Source organism: Pteropus medius, unplaced genomic scaffold (assembly GCF_902729225.1).
Source record: "Pteropus medius unplaced genomic scaffold, Ma_sr-lr_union100, whole genome shotgun sequence".
NCBI classification, from domain to species: domain Eukaryota; kingdom Metazoa; phylum Chordata; class Mammalia; order Chiroptera; family Pteropodidae; genus Pteropus; species Pteropus medius.
The window spans coordinates 28,264,042-28,288,325 of NW_024354500.1; the positions used below are offsets into that span (position 1 = coordinate 28,264,042).

At 36.1% G+C, this 24,284-nt stretch overlaps 1 protein-coding gene across 2 annotated transcripts in view; it reads right to left on the bottom strand.

The window, feature by feature from the left end:
- ZNF451 (zinc finger protein 451) overlaps positions 1-7,870 on the bottom strand; it is a 70,804-nt gene extending 62,934 nt beyond the window's left edge. For both annotated transcript variants that reach the window (XM_039852963.1, XM_039852964.1), the window contains exons 1-3: positions 7,717-7,870; positions 7,111-7,194; positions 508-588 (exon numbers count right to left, since the gene is read on the bottom strand). In XM_039852963.1, coding sequence (XP_039708897.1) covers positions 508-588; positions 7,111-7,194; positions 7,717-7,737 — 186 coding nt within the window. In that variant the 5' untranslated portion in view covers positions 7,738-7,870. The remainder of the gene's footprint in view (positions 1-507; positions 589-7,110; positions 7,195-7,716) is intronic.
- Between the last annotated feature and the right edge of the window lie 16,414 nt (positions 7,871-24,284).

The following is a 24,284-nucleotide window of genomic DNA, read 5'->3' on the forward strand; positions in this document are numbered from 1 at the left end:
CATGGGGACACAGGAGGTTAAAAGGAATGACGACTGAAGTAATTTACCACCTATAACCCTTCCCCACATTCCATTTCCTAAAAGATCTTCACTTATACTTTCTTCCAAGATAAAACAAATTTTCTGTGGCCACATGGTTCTGGATGAAAAGGATCCAGTTCTATAGGGCACCTGAAGAGAGAAAGGAAAGGAGGAGGGCACAAGGAGCCAAAAAGTTTGCAGTTTTTATTCCATTACCCTTTCATCAGATATCATCTCCAAGGCTTAGAAATTTTCCTTTGTCATGATATCCTTTCACATCCTCACTGAAAGTAGAGGAACAAAACTGGAGGTAGGAGACATTCTGGGCAAAGAACTCCTTGGACTACCTATTATGGCCCATCCTAACAGAAGTGGGCCATTCTCTAAAGCACTAAACACTGCCATTATTGATTTGATAACTCTCTTTAGAGAATGCCTCTTAAATGACAGAAGTAAAGAAATGCAAATCAAACATAATGTACTTACATCACTATGAGAGGTGGTAGGCTCTTCATCATCACTGCTGACCAGATCAATGTATTCAAGAACGGGTCTTAAAGGTCCTTCCTATGAAAGAATTGAGCAAATTAACAAGTCATGAATAGTTACTTAAACTAAAATAACATTTAAAATAATCATATTTTTTGGTTAGGATTGGCAAGAATTCTGAAGAGGAAGCTTTAAGGCTGGCTGAAAATAATCAGAAAAAACACAAGAGGAAGATATTCAGAGTAAGTACGTGAATAAGAAATGATGATGAAACCTAAAAGGAAGAGCCTAAACCCCAGTAAAAGTATTAGGACTATATCAATTCTTAGGAAAAAGGTCTATTAATATAGAAATAGGCTACAAGGACACAGATAATATGATCCAGTTCTTTTCAAACAGGATGGATGTCAGTGGTTTGTTAGATATCCAAGCTCAAAGTCACGGACGGAGTTCTTTGATTAAAAGCCTCGCTTTATCTTCCACTCCTATAGAGTCAAAGATGACACCTGATTCTTCTCCATCCTTTCTTTCCATCCATACTGACTCCATCATGGACTAGGCTTTGAATGCTAAGCTTAAAAGCCTGGATATTATTTTACAGGCAAAAGGAACTCAATAAATATTAAGATGGAATAACATTATGAGAGCTGTACTTTAAGATTAATCACATAAACAAGTATGGGCATGGGGGAAAGCAAGATAATCAATCAGTCTAGGCACATAATAATGCAGAACTAAAATAGTGGTGGTAGCAAGAACAGCGTTGTGGTGCCTATACAAAAAAGAATACATGGGTCTAATGGCGGAGGCTTGGGGAGGTGCTGACTGCTATAAAACAAAACCCTAACAATAACAAGAAATTGAAGTGGTCCCTAAGGTTTCAAGCTTGGGCAACTAGAAGGACATTCATTAATGCCATTAATATAAATTTGGAATACAGAAACAGCAAGCTGACATTCTTTAATAAGTTGATGTGCCAGAGGTACACAGAGGTATTTGGCGGAGAGCTGGAAATTCAGGCCTCAAATCTGGATGTATGACCATAACTGAGAACAGAGATTTGGGAGTGGCTCCTCCAAGAGACTTTTAACTCTAGGTTCATATTGAAATTATGATGTTGCCAAGGAAGAAAGCAAAGAGGAGAAAGAAGAGATTCAAGGAGGCTCTTGAAGAAATGCTGGATTTTTAGGGTTCAGGAAGAAGAGCTAAGTAGGTAATCAGAGATTGGAGAAGAACCAGGAATGCATAAATTCAAAGAAGCTAAAGATAGAGTAAACCTCCACAAAAGTTATCAGTGCTAAATGTGCCAAAAAAAAAAAAGCCACTGAATTTGGCGACAAGGAGATTTTAAAATGCCTTCGAGAGAACAACTCAAGAAAGTAGTGGGCATTGAAGGCATTCTCTAAAAAATTAAGTAGAAAATAAGGTAATAAAAGACATGAATAAAGATTATTCTTTAAAATAATCTAATATATTGAGAACAAGAGAAAAGAACACAGAAAAAGATGGCTGAAGGAAAGATTTTTTTTTAGGATAGAAAAAATTGACTGTTGGCAAGCCAAAGTAATTTAGTAGAAAAACTAACAGAAAGAGACCCTAGAGTCAGGAGACAGAAGCTAAGATCTAATTAAAGATCTCTTCCTGAAAGAAGCAACCAGTCTCAAAGATAGCTTGTTTCTCCCCCTAGGCTACAACTAGGGGAGAATTCAAGTAGAAAATTGCTATCCTGGCAGGTAGTGATCCAGCCACTGACATAAAACCAGAGAGCATAACTTCTGAGCAAAGATCATGGAATAAAGTAATTGGAATTTTTGCCAGAGCTATAAAAATAGAAGTTTAAAAAAGAGGAAAAGAGAGACAGATAATTCCCAATGTATAGTCAACAGAGATGCATCACCTACTTTAATCGCATAAACAAGTGACTAAAACCTACCACTAGTATTATCGAAATCACATGGTCAATCTAAGAAGGAAGTAGAGGAGATAAAAATAGCTTCTCCTGTTCATATAATTACCTGAGGTTGAGCTGTTCAAGAAAAATGCATTAGGAAATGTTATTACATGCCCATAACAATAGCACATCGAGATAGTCCCCAGGTTACCAGAAATACATAGATGTAGGGGTAGAGCTTCCATGAACAGACAGTAGATATAGAAATCAGGAGAATGACAGAGGGTAACAGGCCACAAAGCAAAAAGTAGAATGGGTAGGAAAAAATGGAATAATGAAAATGGTTACAAATAGGATTACAAAGTAGATGCAGAAATAGTAGAAGGGACAGGTGTAAAAATAGGTATAAGAAGACTATCAGAAATTTACTATAGGAATTAACCGTCAGACTGACATGCAACCACTTTTGAATTAAACAATGACAACTTCATGTCGTTCACACTAAGAATAAAAAGAATCAAGATATGAAATCCAAAAGTAAGAAAAATCAGGAGCCATTTACTCAACAAATGATTACGGAGTTGTGACATAATGACAAGAGGATGACGACAAGCATGTGAGACGACCAAAAAGGCAAAGAGGTTGAGTGAAAATAAAGAGAAGTATCACAAAAGAAAAGATTACTTATAAACAAATACTCCACACTTCAGCTAATTTCCACAGTGGTTATGGAAAAACTGCTACCAAACTTCTACCAAAACATTTTAGTGTCCCATTTATTTTACTGCTAATCAAAAACATTTGTCATGAGCCCTGTACAGGGATTGTGCTAAACTTCTCATGAACATGATTTCTTTTAATCCCTACAATTACTTTACAAGATGAGATACTGAATTATTACTATTGTCCTATTTAACGAACAGGAAAACTAAGTGAGGTACACCTGGTTCTCTAAACACATAATTGGTTACATGGTCAATGCAACTCTGAGGTCGTTCAAAATACACATACTATTTTTAAATCAATGCTTACTACCTAAATTTTTAAGATAATTTTCAATAAGAGAAAAAGACTACCTGCTATATGCCCAACTCCAAATAATTAATAATACTGACCAAAAAACAAGTTAACATCCCCAAAGAGGTAATGTTTATAATACAAAGATCAAGAAGAAATAATTTCTTATAATACTTATAATGACTGCTTGTATCCTTAACAAGTATAAATGCATGCGGTCCTCCATTTACAAGGTATTTTATTTGACTGCTCCATCCATCAACTAGAAAACCTCTGTAGCAAGTCTCATTTCCTCTGTACCAATAACAAAATCAGAGGATTGTACTTCTAAGGCCACACAATTTAGGGGCAGGAGCACAGGCACAAGCAAAACAGATCAGGAACACAGTTGAATTAATATTCTAAGTTAAAAAAAATTTTTTTAATGAAACAAAAAACTTTCATTCCTGTTAATAGAAAACTGATTCTCATATAAAACCAAAACACCCATTACCTATTAAATGACAAGTGATGTTAATACACTAAGATACAGTATACTATGCCTCCTCACCCCCCAAAAAAGTTTACTCTAGCCTAAAACAAAGGATATGGCTTTGGCACAAATGCAAAAATATAATCTAAAACCCTAAATAATTCATTTCCCAACCACTACCACCCATCCCCACCCATCTAGAGAAGTTAGAGACACAGTTTACTTCTGCAGTCCTGCCCAGTTCAAAAATTTCAAATGGTTCCCAACTGCCTATTTTAAGTACAAATTCAGTCCACAATTCAAGATCTATACTATCTGGCCCATCCTTCCCTCTTTCACTTAAAAAATTCTTATTATCCAGAACTACACAAAATCCTGCTTTCCCAATTTTGATGCCTTTCCTTCTTTCTTCTCAAAATGACTTCTTAAACATATACAAATACTAAATGCTACCTAACCAAAGTAATAAGCTGAAAAATCTTGTCTTTTTTTTTTTTTTTGATAGCACCATGTACTTTTATAAAAGAACTTTCTACTAAAACTATTTACACAGTTCTCATCTAGTATTTGATCTCCCGCACTGATACTTATGGGTAGGATATATTTCCAATTAATCCACTTAATTCATGACTTTGCATGTTATAGGTTCCAACATTATTTTTATTAAGCTAAGTACAGTCCCAAGACACCCAGCCAAAAGATATCCTAATTTTTTGGCCATGACCCCTTTCTATTGCAGTTAAAGTATTATTACTTGACTTTTGTGCTCCTGAAGTTATTTATGAAATTATACCTTGATTTCCTTCATTATTTGTACATGTTCAATGATTCTACATTATACCAATAATCTTAGCTGAAACCTAAATCTCATGTGCTGTTCTCAAGATTATGATAAACCGCCTCAGCAGTTTTTATACCTTTGTATCCAGAGTAGCACTATGCAAAATCATGTCGTCAGCTCTTAGCTAAAAGTTTTCTGGGAGTAAATTACAATATCTGCAGTTTCAAAGAAAGACATGAAGATGATGGCTGAATAAAGAGTCATATCATTAAACTTAACAGAAAATGAGAGGAAAAGACCTAAATGAAAAGTTTTTGTTATGGTAACATTTTGTTTGTTGATCTGATCCCTGTTTACACAGGTGTAATGGCTTTACAAAAATCAAACAGTACACTTATGAACTTTGTTATATTCCAATAAAATTTAAATGAAAGAGGTCATTTTTCACTTCTACATATACATTATCCCTTTCCTTCAGCATGCTATGTTTAGCTTCATATTCCACATTTTGCAAACCACAGAGAAACTGTTCTACCATGTGGATTAAAGATGAGAAAATTAAATTAATAACAGCGAACTAAGAAATTCAAACCAGAATAAATCAAGAAATGACATCATAATGCTTTTTTGGTTTCTGAAGAAATCTTAAGCAGAGAACTATTTATCATTATTGTACAAGTAATATCTGGAGGAGTCAAGTATAAGATTGGATCAGAGAAGCAGAAATTTCTGTCTCTAAATGTGTTCTAGAATTGACTTAAGGCCATTACTGCCATTTAAGTGTCACTAAAAAGGCAGAGGAGAATGTTTTTAATAGATTTCTTCTAGTATTGTAATTGCACTTAATACATATAATTTATTTCCCCATTTGCAACTATCGAACCTTTGAATCTATATTTGGAAACAGGAATAAATACAAGATGTATAAAGTTGAATACACAAAACATTGACTGTATATTTTTTATTTCCGATGCAAAGATATAACATCTCTTTATTTAAAATAAAACTTAAAATTATTTTTAAACTTCAATTTAATACAAGGTTATATTAATTAGTCGCAAGCTACACTACAATTCTTCATTCCATTAAGTATCAAAAAAAAAAAAGTTTTCCAAACTTATTTTAGTAGAGTCTGTGACTTTTAAAGCAAGGCCCATAGCTCAGAAAAAAGTGTGTCATTCTTACTTTTAGTTGCAGAAAATATCAAAATAAATATTCTCTATTCACGAGTATATCAATATTCAAGAAGAACCTGAAATATCTGTCCTAAAGAGACATGGAATCCTGTTACCATACGTCGGTCCACAGGGAATAAAGGGGCAGGATACAATTCTTCTACCCTTTCCTCCAATCCTTAAATTTAAAATGAAAAGGACAGAATACCATATGCACTAGCATTGGGGAAAAAGCCACAGAAATGATCTTGTGAAAGATTCCTATTAACAAACTGATTAAAACACAACAATGGATCACCACAAAGGCCCTAATGCTGGAGCACTAGAAGATATTGTCTAATAACCAGTTTTACAAAGTTGCCCCAAAATCAACAAGCAAATATACATCAGACACTAAATTAAATAAAAATAATTATACACCCTTAATAGCAAACCTCAACTAACTATAGCATTCAAAATGAGTAGTTTAGAGTAGAAGTATTCTCTAGCTAAGATACTACTTTAAGCAGAGCCTCTGTGATACTTTAACAGTTTTGGGTGAAAATCATCCCAAAATATGTCATACCACCCTTTTCCCTAAACCAGTGCTTTATAAAGTGTGGTTTGGATATTTGTCTGTCCTTGCATTGTTCCAAAATGAAGATTCCTAAGCCCCACCTACAAACTGATTCAATAGTCCAGAGTGTGTCCTAGGAACCTATACATACAAATGCTTGAAAACAACTGTCTCAAAGGAAATAAAATCAGAAAATACAGTAAGTTCCTGGTGATGCAGGGATCTTCATTATGAACATCAATTGTTGTACTATGCTGTAACATCATGACCTCAGAGATAAGTGACATCTTCAAGCTATCTGCCTTCATCTTATGAAGCTACATAATGCTCAGGTTTTAAGTTCTTGCAATTCTTGTTTTCTACATTCTTCTCCCTCACGTGTGTCATCTTTTAGAAGATATTCTTATCCCACTTCAAAACAGTCTTAAAAGACCAAAACTTTGCGTAGATTACATATAAAATGGCTCTAAATGAAGGCATGAGAAGTGATTAACTGTACAACACGTACTTTAGGCCACAATCTCTGTGATGGCTACTGTGGTTGCCCAGAGACTTCTTTTGGTAAATTTCCTAATCCTATGCCATGCTCACACTGTCTAGCACCTATCAGACATGCATACTATCTGCTGAACACGTGAGATAGTCACATAATGGCTTACCACGCACAGTCTCTGACTCTGGGAAAAACCGAATGTCATTGCTACTTACACTAACAAACTGAATATCATCTTCATTTTCATCCGCTGTGGACTCAGATGCCTCGGGCCCAGCTGGAGGGACAGATTCTACCATCTATAAAAAATAAGCCAAAACACGGTTATCTATACAACCACGTACTCGCAGCAACAGATCTTCTTGAAAGGAACGAAAAAGGAAGAGCTTTATAGGAAACCTAACTGAGCCTAATTCCACGCAACGCGACTAAGAACACAACTCGATGGAGTCCGGTTATGCCTCTGCATACCTGGGGCTGTAGGAACCTGACGACGAAAACAAGGTACCAGCCCCTTCGAATTCCCCAATCTGCTCAAGGAGGAGGGATGCAAGCTCACTACCAAGAGCAAGCCTGTCTCAAAATGTCGCTCCTACCGGCAGAGCAGCGGCAACACGGAATTCCGGAGCTGGTGCAGGGGGCCGGGGGCGGCAGGGCGGCCATTGTTGCCGCTGCTTCCTCGCTCAGACCTGCACCGGCCCCAAAAGCTGGGCTCGGCTCGAGACGCTGCGGGCATTGCCCCGCGGCTGCTGCCGAGCACCAGGCCTCAGACCTTGGCGGTCCGCCTGGGAGAACCCACGCCCCGACGCGCCACTACTCACCTCGGACCCTGGGTCTCCCATTTCTCTGACGGCCTAACTGATAGCACTCCCCTCCTGCCTGCTGTCCCCACGGCCGCCGACGCCGCCGCTGCCGTCCGTGCCGCCGCCGCCACGACCTCCCTTCCCGCCCAGCACCGCTTCGCGTCGCCGTGACCCGCCCCTACGTGAGCGCCGACGCCACCGACGCGGCCGGCGGAAAGAGGTGCAAAACCTCTTTGGGAGGAGCAGCCTGCTTTGGCCCGCTAGCCTCCGGGGCCTCTTTCGCACAATCCCGGCTTTCCGTCCCCGCACCGCGCAGGATGCTGGGAACTGTAGTTCTCGGCGCACCCCCAGACCGCCTCGAGCGACTGTGGAAAGTATCGGAAAAGGACCCCAAGGCACAGCGCATGCGTTTTGCCAGGGTGTCGTCTTCTGCTGTTCCGCGGAGCGGTGGGCGTGCTAGGTTCCGTTTTATAGAGAGGGGCGGGGACGAGGATGTGGAGGAGGGTCTCGAGTTGGATTTTGTATGGTTATGGAAGCGAAGCGGGTGGTGGAGACTAATTTCTCAGTTTTCCTTTTTTTTTTTTCTTTTTTTGTGGAGGACCAGGAATGTGGAGGTTTAGCTAAATTCTAAGATTGGGAAAGAAATCTAATGTGCCTTTACATTATTCACCCGTTCCCCAATTCCAGTCTCCCAGCCGCAGCGTGTATTATGAGGAAGAAAATTGAGGACCAGAGGTCCTGTCTCTAGGTTACTCTGGAGAACACGGGCAAAGCTAGAGAACCCATGGTCCAGTCGGACAGAAGGCCAAGGCCTAGCTAACTTTATCAAACAAACCTGTAATAAATATATTAAAATGTACTTTTAATATTTTTAATGTCTTATACCCATGATAATAAAATGTTCTTTTAAATATTATCTTATTAAATAGAATATTTCCTTAATAAATAGAATCGTTGAACTTTTCTCAATGTTCACGCTCAAAAAGCAGTCTATAAAACGGTTCCCTCACGTTCAACTGTGTTTTAATTTTTCTCAATACCTTACAAAAAGCCTTTTGTTAATGCGCCAGCAACTGTCAATAAAGGTTTTGAAATTAATTCAAGTTGGAAAATTCTTTTAAATCTTAGATTCCTGATTTTGTCTATATACAAACCTACCAGCTGAACAAACTTACCCGTGCCTGTAGTAACTATTACTTAATATTTGATATTTCCTGCATTTCCTCCAAGTGCCTTTTGACTTCAGTTGCTTTTCGACCTAGTACGTTTGAGAAATTTAGAGGCAAATTGAGAAAGAGAAATGCCTGTGGCGTTCCTCAAAAGCTATATGTAAATATCTCTAAAACTTAAATGCCTAGGCAAAACTTGTACTTAAGTTTCTTCTGATATGCTGGTGAAAGTTCAGTGGAACATTTACGTTAACAGGTTTTAGGTAGGAGTGGGTAAAACTCTTAGAAAACAAACATATGGCTAGAGCCCCCAAACACTCATACCCTTTAATTCAGTTGCTATTGCAAGGATTTATCCTGAAGACATAACTTAATCTGCAGGAAATGCTTTATGCAAAATATTGTTTATCACAGGTTTGTTTGTAATAGCAAAATTTGAAAAACATCTAAATGTCTAATAATTGGGAAATGGAATGGTTCAACTTTGACATGCACTCTACCAACATAACACTATAGTGTTTTTACTGTCACTGAAATGTTTAGCAAAAAAAATGTTTAGCATGTTTTTCAAAAACTGTAAGATATATGTAATATGATCAGTACCATGTCAAACCACCAGGCAAACTGTACCTGAAATAGGAAACCTACTTAATAGTAATTTTCTTTGTATCCTGGACTATGCATTTATAAGAAACTCCTTTGAAACCCACTAACAGATTTATTAGAGACTGCCGGTAGTTCCCACAAAGCCCAGTTTATTTAGCTTGGTGTAGCAAAGGAGAACAAACCATAGGCAAAGCTTAGGAGTCTCTCAATCCTAGAAAATTAAGAAGAGATTAGGTTTTGTGATTTTAAGGCCAGTCTGTGAAGTAGGGAATTGGTTAGAATTGGAAAAAGTGGAGTTGTTTTGCTGATTGGCTTGAGGTTTAAAATGGAGACTTTTAATTATGGGGAAACGCTTTTTGTGTGACTGAGGGAATTTTATGTTTTCTTGGGCTGCTGATCCATTATTTTGCTTTATGAGTTAAGGTCTTGAAAGGAGCCCATCATTGGTTTTGATAACTGCTTGGATTTAGTTCTCTTAGATTTGTCCTAAGCAACATCATAATAGATTTCCAGATCTATGTCGGTGACATTATGTTGACATTCTTCCTTCAACTCATTATGTAACAAAGAAGTAAAGACTTCAACATTAGCTTTATTTTCATCGGTTTTCTATTGACTACTTGCTGTTCTTATTGAACGATTATTTATAGAACAATCTGTCTGAATATTGGCTGCATGGCAGCATTTAAGATTGTGGAGACCTGGTCCTTGACTAAGGGAATGCTACCAAGATGCAAATTAAATTCATCAATAAGGCTCAAACTCTTGTTAAGAATCTTTACTCAATAATCATAAATCTCAAAAAAATAAAAATAAAAAAGGAAGTCTGGCCAGAATGAGCTTGTACTTATTTAAGGAAAATTCAACTTGGGTGAAAGAGTTCATGTATACACAATACCAAATCTTATTATGCTTTAGTAAAAGCACAAATATTTCCAATGCAATTATTAAGAACCATATTTGCGTTGGATTAAATGCTCTTCATTTAAAACCTCGCAATTGGAATGGTCTCTTTAACAATTTCTAATAAAATAAGAAATAGATGTGAAGGCATTTATTCCAAAACAATATCCTTCAGAGAAGAAGATGGCTTTTTGTACACTATGGAACCAATTGTCATTGTCATTTCCTGTGATTATGGGATCAGAACAAAGAGCATTTGGTTCTCACAGCGGTCTCCAACCTTTTTGGTATTCCTATGAGGTGGAGCTGAGGCAGTGATGCTAGCTTTTGGGTGCAGCAGCAAATACAGATGAAACTTTGCTTGCTTGCCTGCCACTTACCTCCTGCTCCGTGGCCCAGTTCCTAACTGTGACACTCTTCCTGGTTTGCAGACAGTCTTCTTGTATCTTCTCATGGAGGACAGCAGAGAAGCAAGCTCTCTTGTATCTTTCTCACTAATTCCATCATGAGGGCTCTTACCCTCATGACCTGATTACCTCCCAAAGGTCCCATCTCCAAATACCAACCAAATACCACAGGGGATTAGGGTTTTAACATATGAATGGGGGGCAGGGAGAACACATACATGCAGTCCATAACAGAATGATCAAAATCTGGAAATTTAACATTGATATACTTTTTTCCTAATCTATAGTCCTTATTACATTTTATCATTTGTCCAGTCCAGGATTACATCATGCATGGAGTTGTATGTCTCTTTATTCTTTTTTAATTTGGAGTTTTTAAGTCTTTATCTTTCACAATATTGATGTTTTTGAAGTACCAAGGCCAATTATTTTATAAAATATTCCTCAATTTTGGTTTGTCAGATCTTTTCTCAATATATTCAAGTTATGCATTACCAGACAAAATACTATAAGTGATGTTGAAGTGTTTTAGATAGACTGTCACATCTAGAGGCATATGATGGCTATCTGCCCTCACTGAGGACATTAATATTAATTATCAAACCAAGGTGTCGTCCAGTATCATCACTATGTATTTTACCCCTTACAACCAATAAGCAATCTGTGGTGATATACTTTCACACCATGCAAACATCATGCTCCTCATGAAATGTATTCCCTTATATACAGCATATTCTGATGATTTTTGCCTATAGCAACTTTATTATAATGGTTACAAAATGGTAATATTCCAACTCTACTGTTCTCTCAACATTTTTTAATAAGCATTTTTTTGTAAGGAAGAGTCTTATCTTCTCTTTTTAGAAAAATGTTATTGTATGAACATTTAATTCCTTTTTTTAATTCCTTTTTTAAAAAATCTTTCATTACATGATTTTTTTTTTTGACATTTGCACAGAGAACAGATATTCAGAATCAAATTGAGAGCCTTCACTGCATGTTACCTGGTAATTACTTTGTAGATATTAGGGATTCCAAATGTAAGAGATAATTGATTAACAATTTTTTCCTGTGAGTCTACTTTTTCTACCATGAAACTTATAACACTTGTCTTAGATGTGTTAGCCATGCTATACATTTATGTTCTGATTAGTTTATTCTTTTGAGATAATTTTACATTCACATGTAGTTTAAAAAAAAATAATACAGAGTACTTTTGGTATGGCACTGAAGAGCTGTGCTGACCTGTTCTCAAGTAAAACTGATGAAAATTACATTAAAAATACTTAAAGCCGATGGAAGTGGTATTAAGGACAAAGAGCAAATAAAGAAATATCTATTCAAGAAAATTATGAAAATTCTGCAACAAAGGCAAGAGTCTATGGTATTTGAACCAAGACAATTCCCTATCACCCGCTCTCCCAGCTCAGTGAGACAGAGACTCGAATTGCTGCAGAGAAGAACAAAGGGCTCTCTCTCCACTCCTTCACCCCCAAGTCCCAGTCAGAGAGCTCTTTTCCTAGAAGGAGCAAGACATCAGCATTTCTCATCTTGTCCTCAGCTATCTGTTGCTAAGAGTAAGCCTTGGGTGAGTGTTGTTGAGAGGTAGAGGTTCTCCTTTTCTGTGCAGCTGACACTTACAGAACAGAAGTTCTAGTTGAACACAGTGCACTGAGAATACTGGGGCCTTTATCACCCTTGTCCTACTTGGTAAGGTGATGGCTTCTATGCCAGGAGAGACAAGACCAGCGGACATCAGGCTGATGCCCCGACTGCTCTACCAAGTGTTCAGCTAGAATGGGATATCACTAAAAGAGAAGATTGCCATTGTTTCCACCCCTATCTTCAGAGTTCTGATTTAGAGATTTTGCCTGGGAGAGAAAGGCTGTAAAACAGATAGCTCCTAATCTCTTTCACGAAATTGTTGACTTCATTTGCAACAGATAGTGGAGAAGTTGAACCCTAAAGATGCTCTCAAGAACAGTGGAAACTGTGGTGTAGGGCAACTGGGAGGACATTTAAGATACAAGATAAACTGTAAGGTACATAGTGTTCCTGAGAACCATGGAATGCGATAGCTGAAAGGAGTCCTCTTGGGGAAAAAATAAATATCACTGATCTCAGAAATTGTTTCTTCAGAGATAGAATTTGACTGGATTACTTTTAGAGCAATCTATCCTCAACCCCAGCACAGCATTGTTGGAAACAATATAGCAACCAGCAGGAATTAGTGCATTTTAACTTTTGGATATGCTCAGGGAAAGAGCAAGAGAGCCCTACCCAAACCAATGTCATCCCCTGGTGACTGTGGGATGCTGCACCTCTCTAAGAAGCAACATGAAAGCTTTACACTGGGGGAGAGGTGCGAAGTAGACTCACAGAAATAACCTAGCCAGTAACTAAATAAATGAGCAAATAAGAATAATAAGTCCTGAAGGGAGGGGGACACCAGTACACAGAGCTGCTACAGTGTGTTATCTAAAATGTCCAGTTTCCAACAAAAAATTAAAAGGCAAGCAAAGAAACAGAAAAATATAACCCATACACAGAGAAAAAAAGCAGGCAATAGAAACTGCTTGTGAGAATGGGTTTGTAAAAAATATTTCAAATTAGCCATTATACACACATTCATAGAACTACAGGAAAACATGATTAAGAAGTAAAAAAGGCATGATGACGATGTCACATCAAATAGAGAATATCAACAAAGAGATAGAAATTATAGGGAAAAAAAACATGAACATTCTGGAGTTGGAAAGTACAATTAATGGAGGGAAGAGGCATGAGAACTAAATGTTAAATCAAGCTGTATTCAGAGCCTGCAATGTGCTGATCAGCCCTAAAGCTAGACCAGGAGGAAACCTGCAGAACAAAGGAAGATTCCTGCTGGAATTACTAACCCACCATTTACCCACAATGTGAAGGGAAAACAGAGTCTTTAAGTCATCTCCTACACAAAATAAAACCAATCATTCATTCCCAGAGGCCAAATCATAGTGAACCTATAGATCAAAGGCCAGGATTGCTAGCATACCTTTCATGCTGCATACCCACACCATCAAAAGAAAATAGGTAAACAAAGTCTTTAAATTGTAATTCGTAGAAACTAAGAATGATATATAAACTGAATTCCTGGAACACTCATGGTCTCTGTCTCCCTCTCTCATTCTCTGTCTCTGAGAAGAGACCACGCTCTATGGAGCATTATTACTTCTTCAGTAAAGTTTCCTTTTGACTCTTAACTCTGCATGCACTTGAATTCTTTTCTGTGCACTGTCAAGAACCCTCAAGGACTTTCAGTGAAGGACTTGAGTTCCTACTTGGGAGGATTTGCCTTGTCTTGCATCACAATAACTGAAAAACTTAAAAACTCACTAGATAAATTGGACTTAATCGAAATTAAAAACTTTTGTGCTTCAAAGGACAAACCACCAAGAAAATGAAAAGACAACCCAAGGAATTGGAGGAAAATGAATCATGTATATGATAAGAGACTTGTATCCAGAATATAAATATATACAAAGATATATAAAGATATACAATGACCAATAAGCACAGGAATCATGCTCGAAATCATTAGTTATCAGGTAAGCACACATTAAAACCATGAGGAAATATCACTTCATGCCATTTCCACTTGGAAAGTAGTGCGGCAGTTCCTTGAATGATTAAACGTAAGTGTTACCATATGACCCAGCAATTCCACTTTTATATATATACTCAAGAAGTAAAAACATGTCAGTACAAAAACTTGTCCAAGAATCTTTATAGCAGCATTATTCATAATAGCCAAGAGGTAGAAACAATCCAAATACCCATCAACTGATAAATGAGTAAATAAAATGTAGTATATTCTTACACAATGGATTACAGTAGTCCCCTCTTTATCCGTGGTTTTGCTTTCTACAGTTTCAGTTACCTGTGGTCAACCATGGTCTGAAAATATTCAATGAGAAATTCCAGAAATAAACAATTTATTAGTTTTAAATTGCACGTCACTCTGAGTAGCATGTTGAAATCTCAGGCTGTCCTGCTGCTCCATCCTGCCTTGGACGACAATCACCCCTTTATCTACACATCCATGCTGTATATGCTACCCGCCTGGTAGTCACTTAGTAGCCATCTTGGTTATCAGACCAATTGTCATGGTATCACAGTGCTAGTGTTCAAGTAACCCTTATCTTACTTAAGGGCCCCAAAGTGCAAGAGTATTTATGATGCTGGCAATTTGGATATGCCAAAGAGAAGCCATACAGTGCTACCTTTAAGTGAAAAAGTATATATGTATAGGAAAAAACATAGTACACCTACCTAAAGTTCAGTACTATCTGCAGTTACAGGCATCCATTTGAGAGTCTTGGAATGTATCTCCCCACCCGCTCCAGGGAAAGGGGAGAATACTGTTTTATTCGCCCATAAAAAGAATGAAGTACTGATACATACTACAACATGGATGAACCTTCAAATCATTGTGCTAAAGGAAGGAAGGTAGTCAGAAAATATTACACATTATATTATTTCATTTATATTAAATGTCCTTAACAGTAAAATCTACAGAGAAATAAAATAGATAAGTGGTTGCTTAGGCCCGGAGAGGGAGAAGTATGAATAAAATTTTACAGTCTAAAATTAACTGTAGTGATAGTTGTACATATCTGTGATTATACTAAAAACCATTGAACTGTACACTTTAAATGGGTGACTTGTTTGGTATGTAAATTACATCTCAATAAAGCTGTTTTAAAACAAGAAAGATGATAGGTACCATGTGCCCTTTTCCCAGTTTCCCCCAATGGCAACATCTTGCAAAACTACATAGTGTCACAACCAGGATACTGACAGTGATACAGTCAAGATACAGACTCTGTCTTTTACCACAAGGACTCCTCCTGTAGTCCTTTTATAGCCATACCACATTTCCTCCCAGATCCATGTACTCCTTAACCTTGACAACCACTAATTTATTCTCCATTTCTGTAACTGTCATTTCAAGAACGTTATATAAATGGAATCATATAGTATGTGACCTTTGGGATTGGCTTTATTTTTCATTCAGAATAATTTTCTGGAGATTCTTCCAGGTTGTTTCGTGTATCAATATTTTGTTGCTTTTTATTGCTAAGTAGTATTCCATGGTATGGATGTACCACAGTTTAACCACTTACATGTTGAAGGACATCTGGGTCGTTTCCAGCTTTTGCCTGTCACAAATAAAGCTGTATAGAAATAAAGCATTTCTATACAGGTTTTTATATGAACATAATTTTTTGTTTTTCTGAGATATATGCCCAAGAGTGCAATTCCTGAGTCATATGGCTTAGCATATTTACTTTTTTAAAAGAAATTGCCAAACTGTTTTCCAGACTGTTGCTGTACCACTTACGTTCCCGTCAATGGTATATGAGGGATCAAGCTTCTTCAGTCTTGCCAGTATTTGGTGGTGTCACTAATTTTTATTTTAGCCACTCTGATATATAGCAATGTCACACTGTAAGTTTAATTTTATTTTCCTAATGGTAAATGATATTGACCATTTTTCTTATGCTTGCCATATGTTTGGCCTGTGTGTTGAAATTTGTTCATGTCTTTCACCCATTTTCTAACTGATTTTTTTTTTTTTTTACTATTTGAGGGTATTTATATATTCTAGATACTAGTCCCTCACATATTTGGTCTGTAAATATTTCCTCATAAGTCTGTAGCTTGTCTCTCATCTTCTTAGTGTATTTACAGACCAAAAGTTTTAATTTTGATAGTCCAGTTTATCAATTTTTCCTTTTATGGACCATGCCTTTGGTGTTAACTATTTAAGAGCTCTTTGTCTAGATTTAGATTCAAAAGTTTTATCCTGTTTTCTAAAACGTTTATAGTTTCACATTTTACATTTCTGTTCGTAATCCATTTTGAGTTAATTTTTTGATAAAGTATGAAGTTTAGGTTAAGGTTCATTTTGGGGAAGATTCTCACTTGGGCCAGTAGTAGTTGTTGAAAAAGCTCTTTCCTCCATTGTTTTTGCACCTTTATCAAAAAGCAGCTGGAGATATCTGTGTGGGTCTATTTCTGTGTTTCCTGTTCTGTTCCATTGATCTGTGTCTATCCTCCCACCAATACCACACAGTCTTATTGCAGCTACATAATAGGTATTGAAAGTTAATAGACTGATTACTTCCACTTTGTTCTTCTTTTTCAAAACTGTTTTAGCTATTCTAGTTCCTTTGCCTTTCTATATAAATTTTAGAATAATCTTGTCTAAATCAATAAAAATCTTGCTGGGATTTTGACTCGAATTACATTGTAGCTGTATATCAATTTCATGAGAATAAACATTTTTACTATGTCGAATATTCCAATGATGAACACAGCACATTTCTCCATTTATTTAGATCTCCTGTAATTTTTTTCATCAGCATTGTGTAGTTTTCAGCATATAATCCTGCACATGTTTTGCTAGTATATTTTTGGAGTGACGGTAAATAGTACTGTATTTTTAACTTTGGTGTCCCTATGATCATTGACAGATATAGATACAGATATAGAGTTGACCTGTTTATATTGATCTCATAGCTTGTGACCTTGCTGAACTCACTTATTAGTCATAGAAGGTTTTGTTTATAGATTCCCTGAGGTTACCTATGTAGCTAATAATCTGCAAATAGGGAGTTTTTCTTTCTTCCTTTCCAAACTACACGCCTTTTACTTTTCTTACCTTTATGTACTGGCTAGAATGTCCAGTGCTGTATGGAATAATAGAATGGATATCCTCACCTCGTTCCTGATCTTAGGGGGAAAGCATCCACTCTTGTACCATTAAATATATTAACTATAAGTTTTTGTAGTTTTTTGTTGTTTTTATCACAAATGAGTGCTGAATTTTGTCAAGTGCTTTTTCTGTGTCAACTGATAGCCTAACTGCTGTTCACATGTTCAGTTTAATTCATGATAGAAGAAAATAATGCCAAATAGATTACTTTCAAAGTCATGAGGCATAGTGTTCATACACTGTTAGTATGATCATAAAATGGAATTGTGTGGGCAGCAAATGACCCTGGAAAAGCTCCTTTCTTCCCCCTTCCCCTCCTTTTGTGCTTCTGGGTTCCACCACTCTCAATACAATACAGTCCATTTTTTCTCTGAGGATATAGCTTATCTACTACAAAGGACTCAGATATTAAAATCCCAAATAATTGTTTTCCTTTAGTGAGTATATGTGTGAGGTGTGTGTGTGTGTGTGTGTGTGTGTGTACAATCTTAACACAGCAAAATACAAATCATTGGGACACTTGTTAAAGAATGTCATATATCTAACCAAAACAAGTAATCAGGTAGACACAACACTAAAAAGATTCCTATTCAAGTGAGGATAAAATAAACATGTCTGCAACCACTACTCTTATCTTTGGAAATCATAAGCAATGCTATGAGATAAGAATAGCAAAGTTGCAAAAAGTATGAGAAAGAGGAGGTAAAATGACCATTATTTGCAGAAAATAGTTTTTTCCCTGTGCCTAGAAAACTAAATCAAGAGAATAGTGTGGAGACTTACAAGGAATACATATAAATATCACCATTTTTCTATACAGCTATGATCCATTATGAAAGTAAAAACAAAGTTCCATTTAGAGTAACAACATATAAAATATGAAAATATATAATACATAAGAATTAAATTCATAAGCGTGTAGCACTATTATGAAAAAATGGAAAAGTATACTGAGGAAAAGAAAAACTGTAATATAAGCTGACCTTGTTTCTGAATTGGAAGAATGAATTTTGTTGAGATATAACTTCTTTCCAGATTTGAAAATTACCTAAGTGTAATTCCCATCAAAATTTCAAGGGTATTTTGGGGTGAAGGATTGAGGAAGAACAATCAAAATGATGATAGAATTTATCTGGATTAATAAATGTATGAGTAGTCAAAATATTCTTTAAAAAGAAAATACTGTTATAATTATCATTTTATAACTTATAAATTTCTAGTAATTAAGACATGGAAATGGCAGAATTAAAGTGTGAATTTATTTCATTTCTCTCTTAATTTTTTTTCCTAAAATGAATATAAAGAAATTGATAAGTTCACAAAGACAGATTTGGGGGGGGCACTATCACTAGAGAATTAACATCACTAGGACTGTTGGAGATTTTGAGAGGTTATATAAAATAAATAACTACATTTATAGAATAATTATTACATGCCACATGCTGTTATGCATATAACATACATAACTTCATTTGATCCATACAACTTTATGAGGCATTATCTGGTATTATGTCATTAGACAATTGAGAAAACTTTGGGAGACAGAAAATAGATGGAGTAGTAACTGCTTTCACAGGAGAGAAAGCAAATCAGTTTGCCCCAGGAAACCCAAGACAGGCAAAGAATTGACAGCAAGTACAATAGATGAAGGTTCTACATAACAAAGAGAGGTTGAAAGACAGCACACGGAAACTGTAAATCCCTCCTCTTACTCATTTCCATGTAGCAACTCATAAGACATTCACCATATTAAGTTAAAAGGAGATATCCAGGGCCCAGGACACCAAGTGTAGGTGTGGGACGCGTTAGAGGTGAAAAAAGAATTCATTGAAAGTCTGTTTTTAGGAATATGGTCACCTTCAGCCCCTTATTCCTGTCCTGTGTGCAAACTATTATCAGCCAGGAGAACCAAGGGATCTTCTGAAGAACACAGCACCAACCAAAAGACTCAACATCAGACTGACATGTAGAATACTCACCCCCTCAAAAAAAGAAATGGCTTTCTACCCAATTACTCGCAAATGAAGCTCCTCAGGTAATAGATTAAATATAAAAGAACATTCAAGGATAAAACAGGCCCTGGAGAGGAAAAGAAAATTTAAGATAATGAGAAAAAGGATCTTGAGTGAAACAAATAATGCCCAGAAAATATTTAAAAACATTTTTTCCAGAGGAATAAAGGGCATCCAGAAATAAGCACAGTATTTTAATGAAAAGGAAAACAGAGAACAAGAAACAGGTCGTGGAAACTAGAATTTTGACAGTCAAAATTAAAAATTCAATAGATGGCTGAAAGTTATATAGCCAAGGAAATCTCTCAAAAACAGGAGGAAAAAAAAAAAAAAAGCCCAGAGGCTTTTTTAAAATGTAGAGAAAAGATAGGAGACTCAGTACATGATCACTGAATTCCCAGGATAATTGGAATTCTAGGAGATAAAATGATGAGTGGGGAGGAGAATGTTATATAGAAAGTATACAAAAACAGTAAAATAAAATTTCCCAGAATTGAAGGATACAAGTAGCCAGATTGAAAGGGTCCATGACGTACCCAGCACAATGAATAAAAAAAGATAAACAACAGGCACATTTTTATCCAATTCTAGTATATCAGAGAAAAGATTAAAAGAGCCTCAAGGAGTATAAGGAGACAGGTTCTGAATAAAAGAATGAGGATCCGAGTTGCATTCGACTTCTGAATAGCAACACTGGCTGTAACTCTGGTATGAATAAATTGGTTACCTCACTGTCCTTTTCCTTCTCAGAGAAAGCAAAAAGAGCAACAAGGAAAAAATAGAAACAAGAAAACAAAAATTAAAAAAATATTGCCCCACTTTCTCAGCAAACAGGTGACACACAAAATCAGCAGAACAAAGAATTAAAATTAAAATTTAAGAAAATGTGGAGAACCTCAACAGGGCTCATAAGTGGCAGATATCAGTACCAGTAAAATTACACCTCCTGAAAAGAAGAAACTCATCCAGAAATGAAAAATCTATCTTACAAATCTAACAACTGAGGAGTAAAGTCAGCTGAACTTCAGCAGAAGACAGGAGGTTGGGATGCAGAGACAAAGGCACAGAGTATGTACAGGGCTCCTAGCAGATCTCAGAAAGATCTAGCAAAATCATAACCCTTCAAGGTGAAGGGCTTACCTGGAAGTGCCAGGGCTTGTTCCTCTGCTTGCTGCTGCTGGCGAAAGACCTGAGGATGCAAGGCTGGTGACAGAAATCCTTCCAGACTCAGCTTAGGTCAGAGAAGCAGAAGAAGCAGGGCTATACAGAAAAATTTCTGAGGATCCATACCCACCAGATGAGTGGTCTCTGTGACAGTAAAGAGAAGGCCTTTGAAAAGTTTGAAGCCTGGAAAGGAATCCAGGCCCCTTTCACCATCCATGAATCCACATGCAAATAGCTGGACCAGGAAAAACCATGTCATTAAAAAATGTGTTCAAGAAAGACTATGGCACAGCATCCATACATTTTATTTAAAAACATGTGAAAGAAAGCTCCAAAATTGACAAATGCATGAAAGACATTCACAGAAAAATGCTGTGACAGATGAAAATGAAACCACGGGGTAAAAATCTTAACAAAACTATCATTTCCATGGAGGAAGACCACAGAACAGATATTCAGGAACTCATAGTTTTTACTTTGCCACTTTTGCTGAACTGCTTTTATATTGAGAATGTCCTTTCCCTTTATAGAACAAAAAGATATTTATCAATGTTTTTACTCTATGGCTTCAATTTTAACTCTTTTTTTTTCTGGAACTTGGTTTGATATAGGAATGAACTTAAAACTTTTCCATATACTAATTTTATTTTGGGATGGGGAAATGTGTATTTCCAAACAACATAGTTCATGCTTATTTGGCTGCCAGAATTTCTCTTGTTGGATCCAATGCTTCTTTAGCAAGGTTGTTGCTCCATCAGGAGAGCCAGCGATGTTACAGATGTCTCTGTCACTGCACATTTCTTTGTGCTCACTGCCAGGGAGGCTGTAGATTCTCCAACAAAATCCAATGTTAGATTTAGAACTGAAGGTTCTTTGTTTCGGTTACCTGTAATACCTATAAAAAGCAAATTTTAAAAAATAAGGCAAATTTTTGTCATTGTTTTATAATACTATTAATAGTTGTACATTACTTTTGTATCTACAACGATCTTATTTAAAAATACAAATGGTTAATAACCATTATTCATGAAGTGAGTTAGATATTACATAATTTATTCAGAGGAATTCCAGGATAGAAAACAAAGTATTTTATATTTAATTATTATTTTTTTGTCTCAATTGACTTCAAAAGAAATTTGTTAAGGAAGTTTTAAAACACCAAGTAAAATGAACCCCCCTACACACATACTTAACAACTATCTTTAAAAAATTATCAACCATTCTGTCATTTTTCAGGTAACACACACTGATTACTTGGGAAGTGTCTGAAAATTTCCCAAGTCTGCCTTACCCCATTAAAACTCAAAAGAACACAATGAACTAGGTCAGTGTCAGAATATAACAGCAATTAAGTTTACTTGCATGGATATCTTCCCAAAAAGGGGCCCTAGAAATATCTTTACAAGTTTATATGTTTTTACGAAGTTTGCAAAAATTAGATATTTCAATCATAATCAGGTAAGATCACCCTCTCCTTCTATTTCGACAGCCCCTCATTTATACTTTCCCCTCCTATTATAACTATGAGGTGCTGGTGAGCATTTCTGAGATTTTATTAAGGACTGACTAGAATATAACTTTGTGCTTTAAAAATCTCCTCTATGTATAATTACATTATTGCAGGCCATCTCAATTTGGGATGTGTTCTAGAAATATTTTGAATGTGGTCGATTCAAAGAATATTGAAGAGCAGTCACTCCACAGAAAATTTGAAATGCTCTGAAATCTTATAGCTCAGATATCAAAGAAACTCAATAGAGGTTTCTTCAAATTTGACAATGATAAAAATTATATTGTATTACTAATAAAAAGTTGAGAATTTGAAAGAAACCTCTGTATAATGTCAAAAATAAGCAAATTTCCATCAACTATTTTAGAAGATACTCTAAATTAGCTTTATCTTCCTTCTATAGAAAAGGATATTACAAAGTTATCAAATGAAGAGACACTCAAAATGTATGCTTTTATTGGTCTAAATAAATATTTCAAATTGTACCTAACAGTGTATTCATAATTTTGTGGGTTTTTTTTTTTTTAATAGAGCTCACCAAATTCAATAAGCAACAGGCCTCACAAAACCTAGAACCATATAGGGGTTATTATATTATCCTTTGAAAGATGAGTAAATCGAAGTTCAAAGAGATCAATCAATTCTCCAAGGTTATATAGATAATCACATTTTTAGTCTCTAAAATATTGGCTAGTAAATACAAAGAACCATTCGATAGTGTTGATTATTTGTTCATGACAAACTATGTGACCATGGCAATTTATTTAACCTCCTGAAACTTTGGTTCACTGTGTACAAAAAAGAGGGATCCTACTAGATCATCTTTAAGTTGTCCCTTCAAAACTAGGCCAATGGCTGCTTCCTTGAACTCACTACAGGGTGTAGGGCACAGTCTATCACAGGGCAGTAGGACAAGGGTTGCTAGTTCTTGGACACATTAAAACTTGTATAAATTTGATGATATGCAGTATACAATGCTTTGCTAATAATGACTCTTAGGAAAATGCCCTCACCCCGACGAAAGTATATATAGGGGTGAATATGTGTCATTACATTCAGGTTTCTGTTGCGTTAACCAACTTAGGAGAAAAAAATATAGCACTACACAAACTGGGTAGTACTGTATCTGATTCACTCATTAATCATGTCAAGATTTAAGTGTTTTAATTTTTTCTTTAAAATAGATTCACATGCATTATAAGACATAATACAGAGAGATTCCATGTATTTTTTTCTCAGTTTCCCCTTGGAAAATCTTGTAAAACTCTAGTACAATATCACAGCCAGGATATTGACAGTGATATGGTCAAGGTGCAGAACAGTTCCATTGCAAGAACCCTAATATTGCCCTTTTAGGGTCATAGTCACTTCCCTCCCGTCCTCACCACCTCCTTAACCCCTGGCAACCACTAATATTCTATTTAAAAATTTCTGTCATTTCAAGAATATTATACAAATGGAATTATACAATATGTAATTGTTTGAAATTGACTTTTTTCACACAGGATAATTTCTTAGAGAGTCATCTAAGTTTTTTAAATATCAATAGTTTGTTTCTTTTTATTGCTGAGTAGTATTCTAAGCTACAGATGTACCACAATGTCTTTGTGCATGTGGATGTTCAGTTGTTCCAATACCATTTGGTGAAAAGACGATCCTTTCTCCTTTGAGTTGTATTTGCTTCTATGTAAAAGATCAGTTGATTGTGTTTGTGGGTCTACTTCTGGGCTCTCTATTTGGTTCCATTAATCTACTTGTTCATTCTTTTGCCAATACCAAAACTACCTTGATTACTATCACTTTATAATATATCTTGAAGTCACGTATTTATTTTTTTCCCCTTCTTTTCTTCAATACTGTTCTTTTCTTCAGTTTTGTTTTCTTCAGTAGTATGTTGGCTATTCTGGGCCTTTGCCTTTCCATATGAACCTTAGAATCAGTCTGTTGATATCCACAAAGTAACTTGCTGGGATTTTGAATGGGGTTGCACTGACTCTATAAATCAAGTAAGAACAACTGACATCTTTAACAATATTGAGTTTTATTATCCATGAA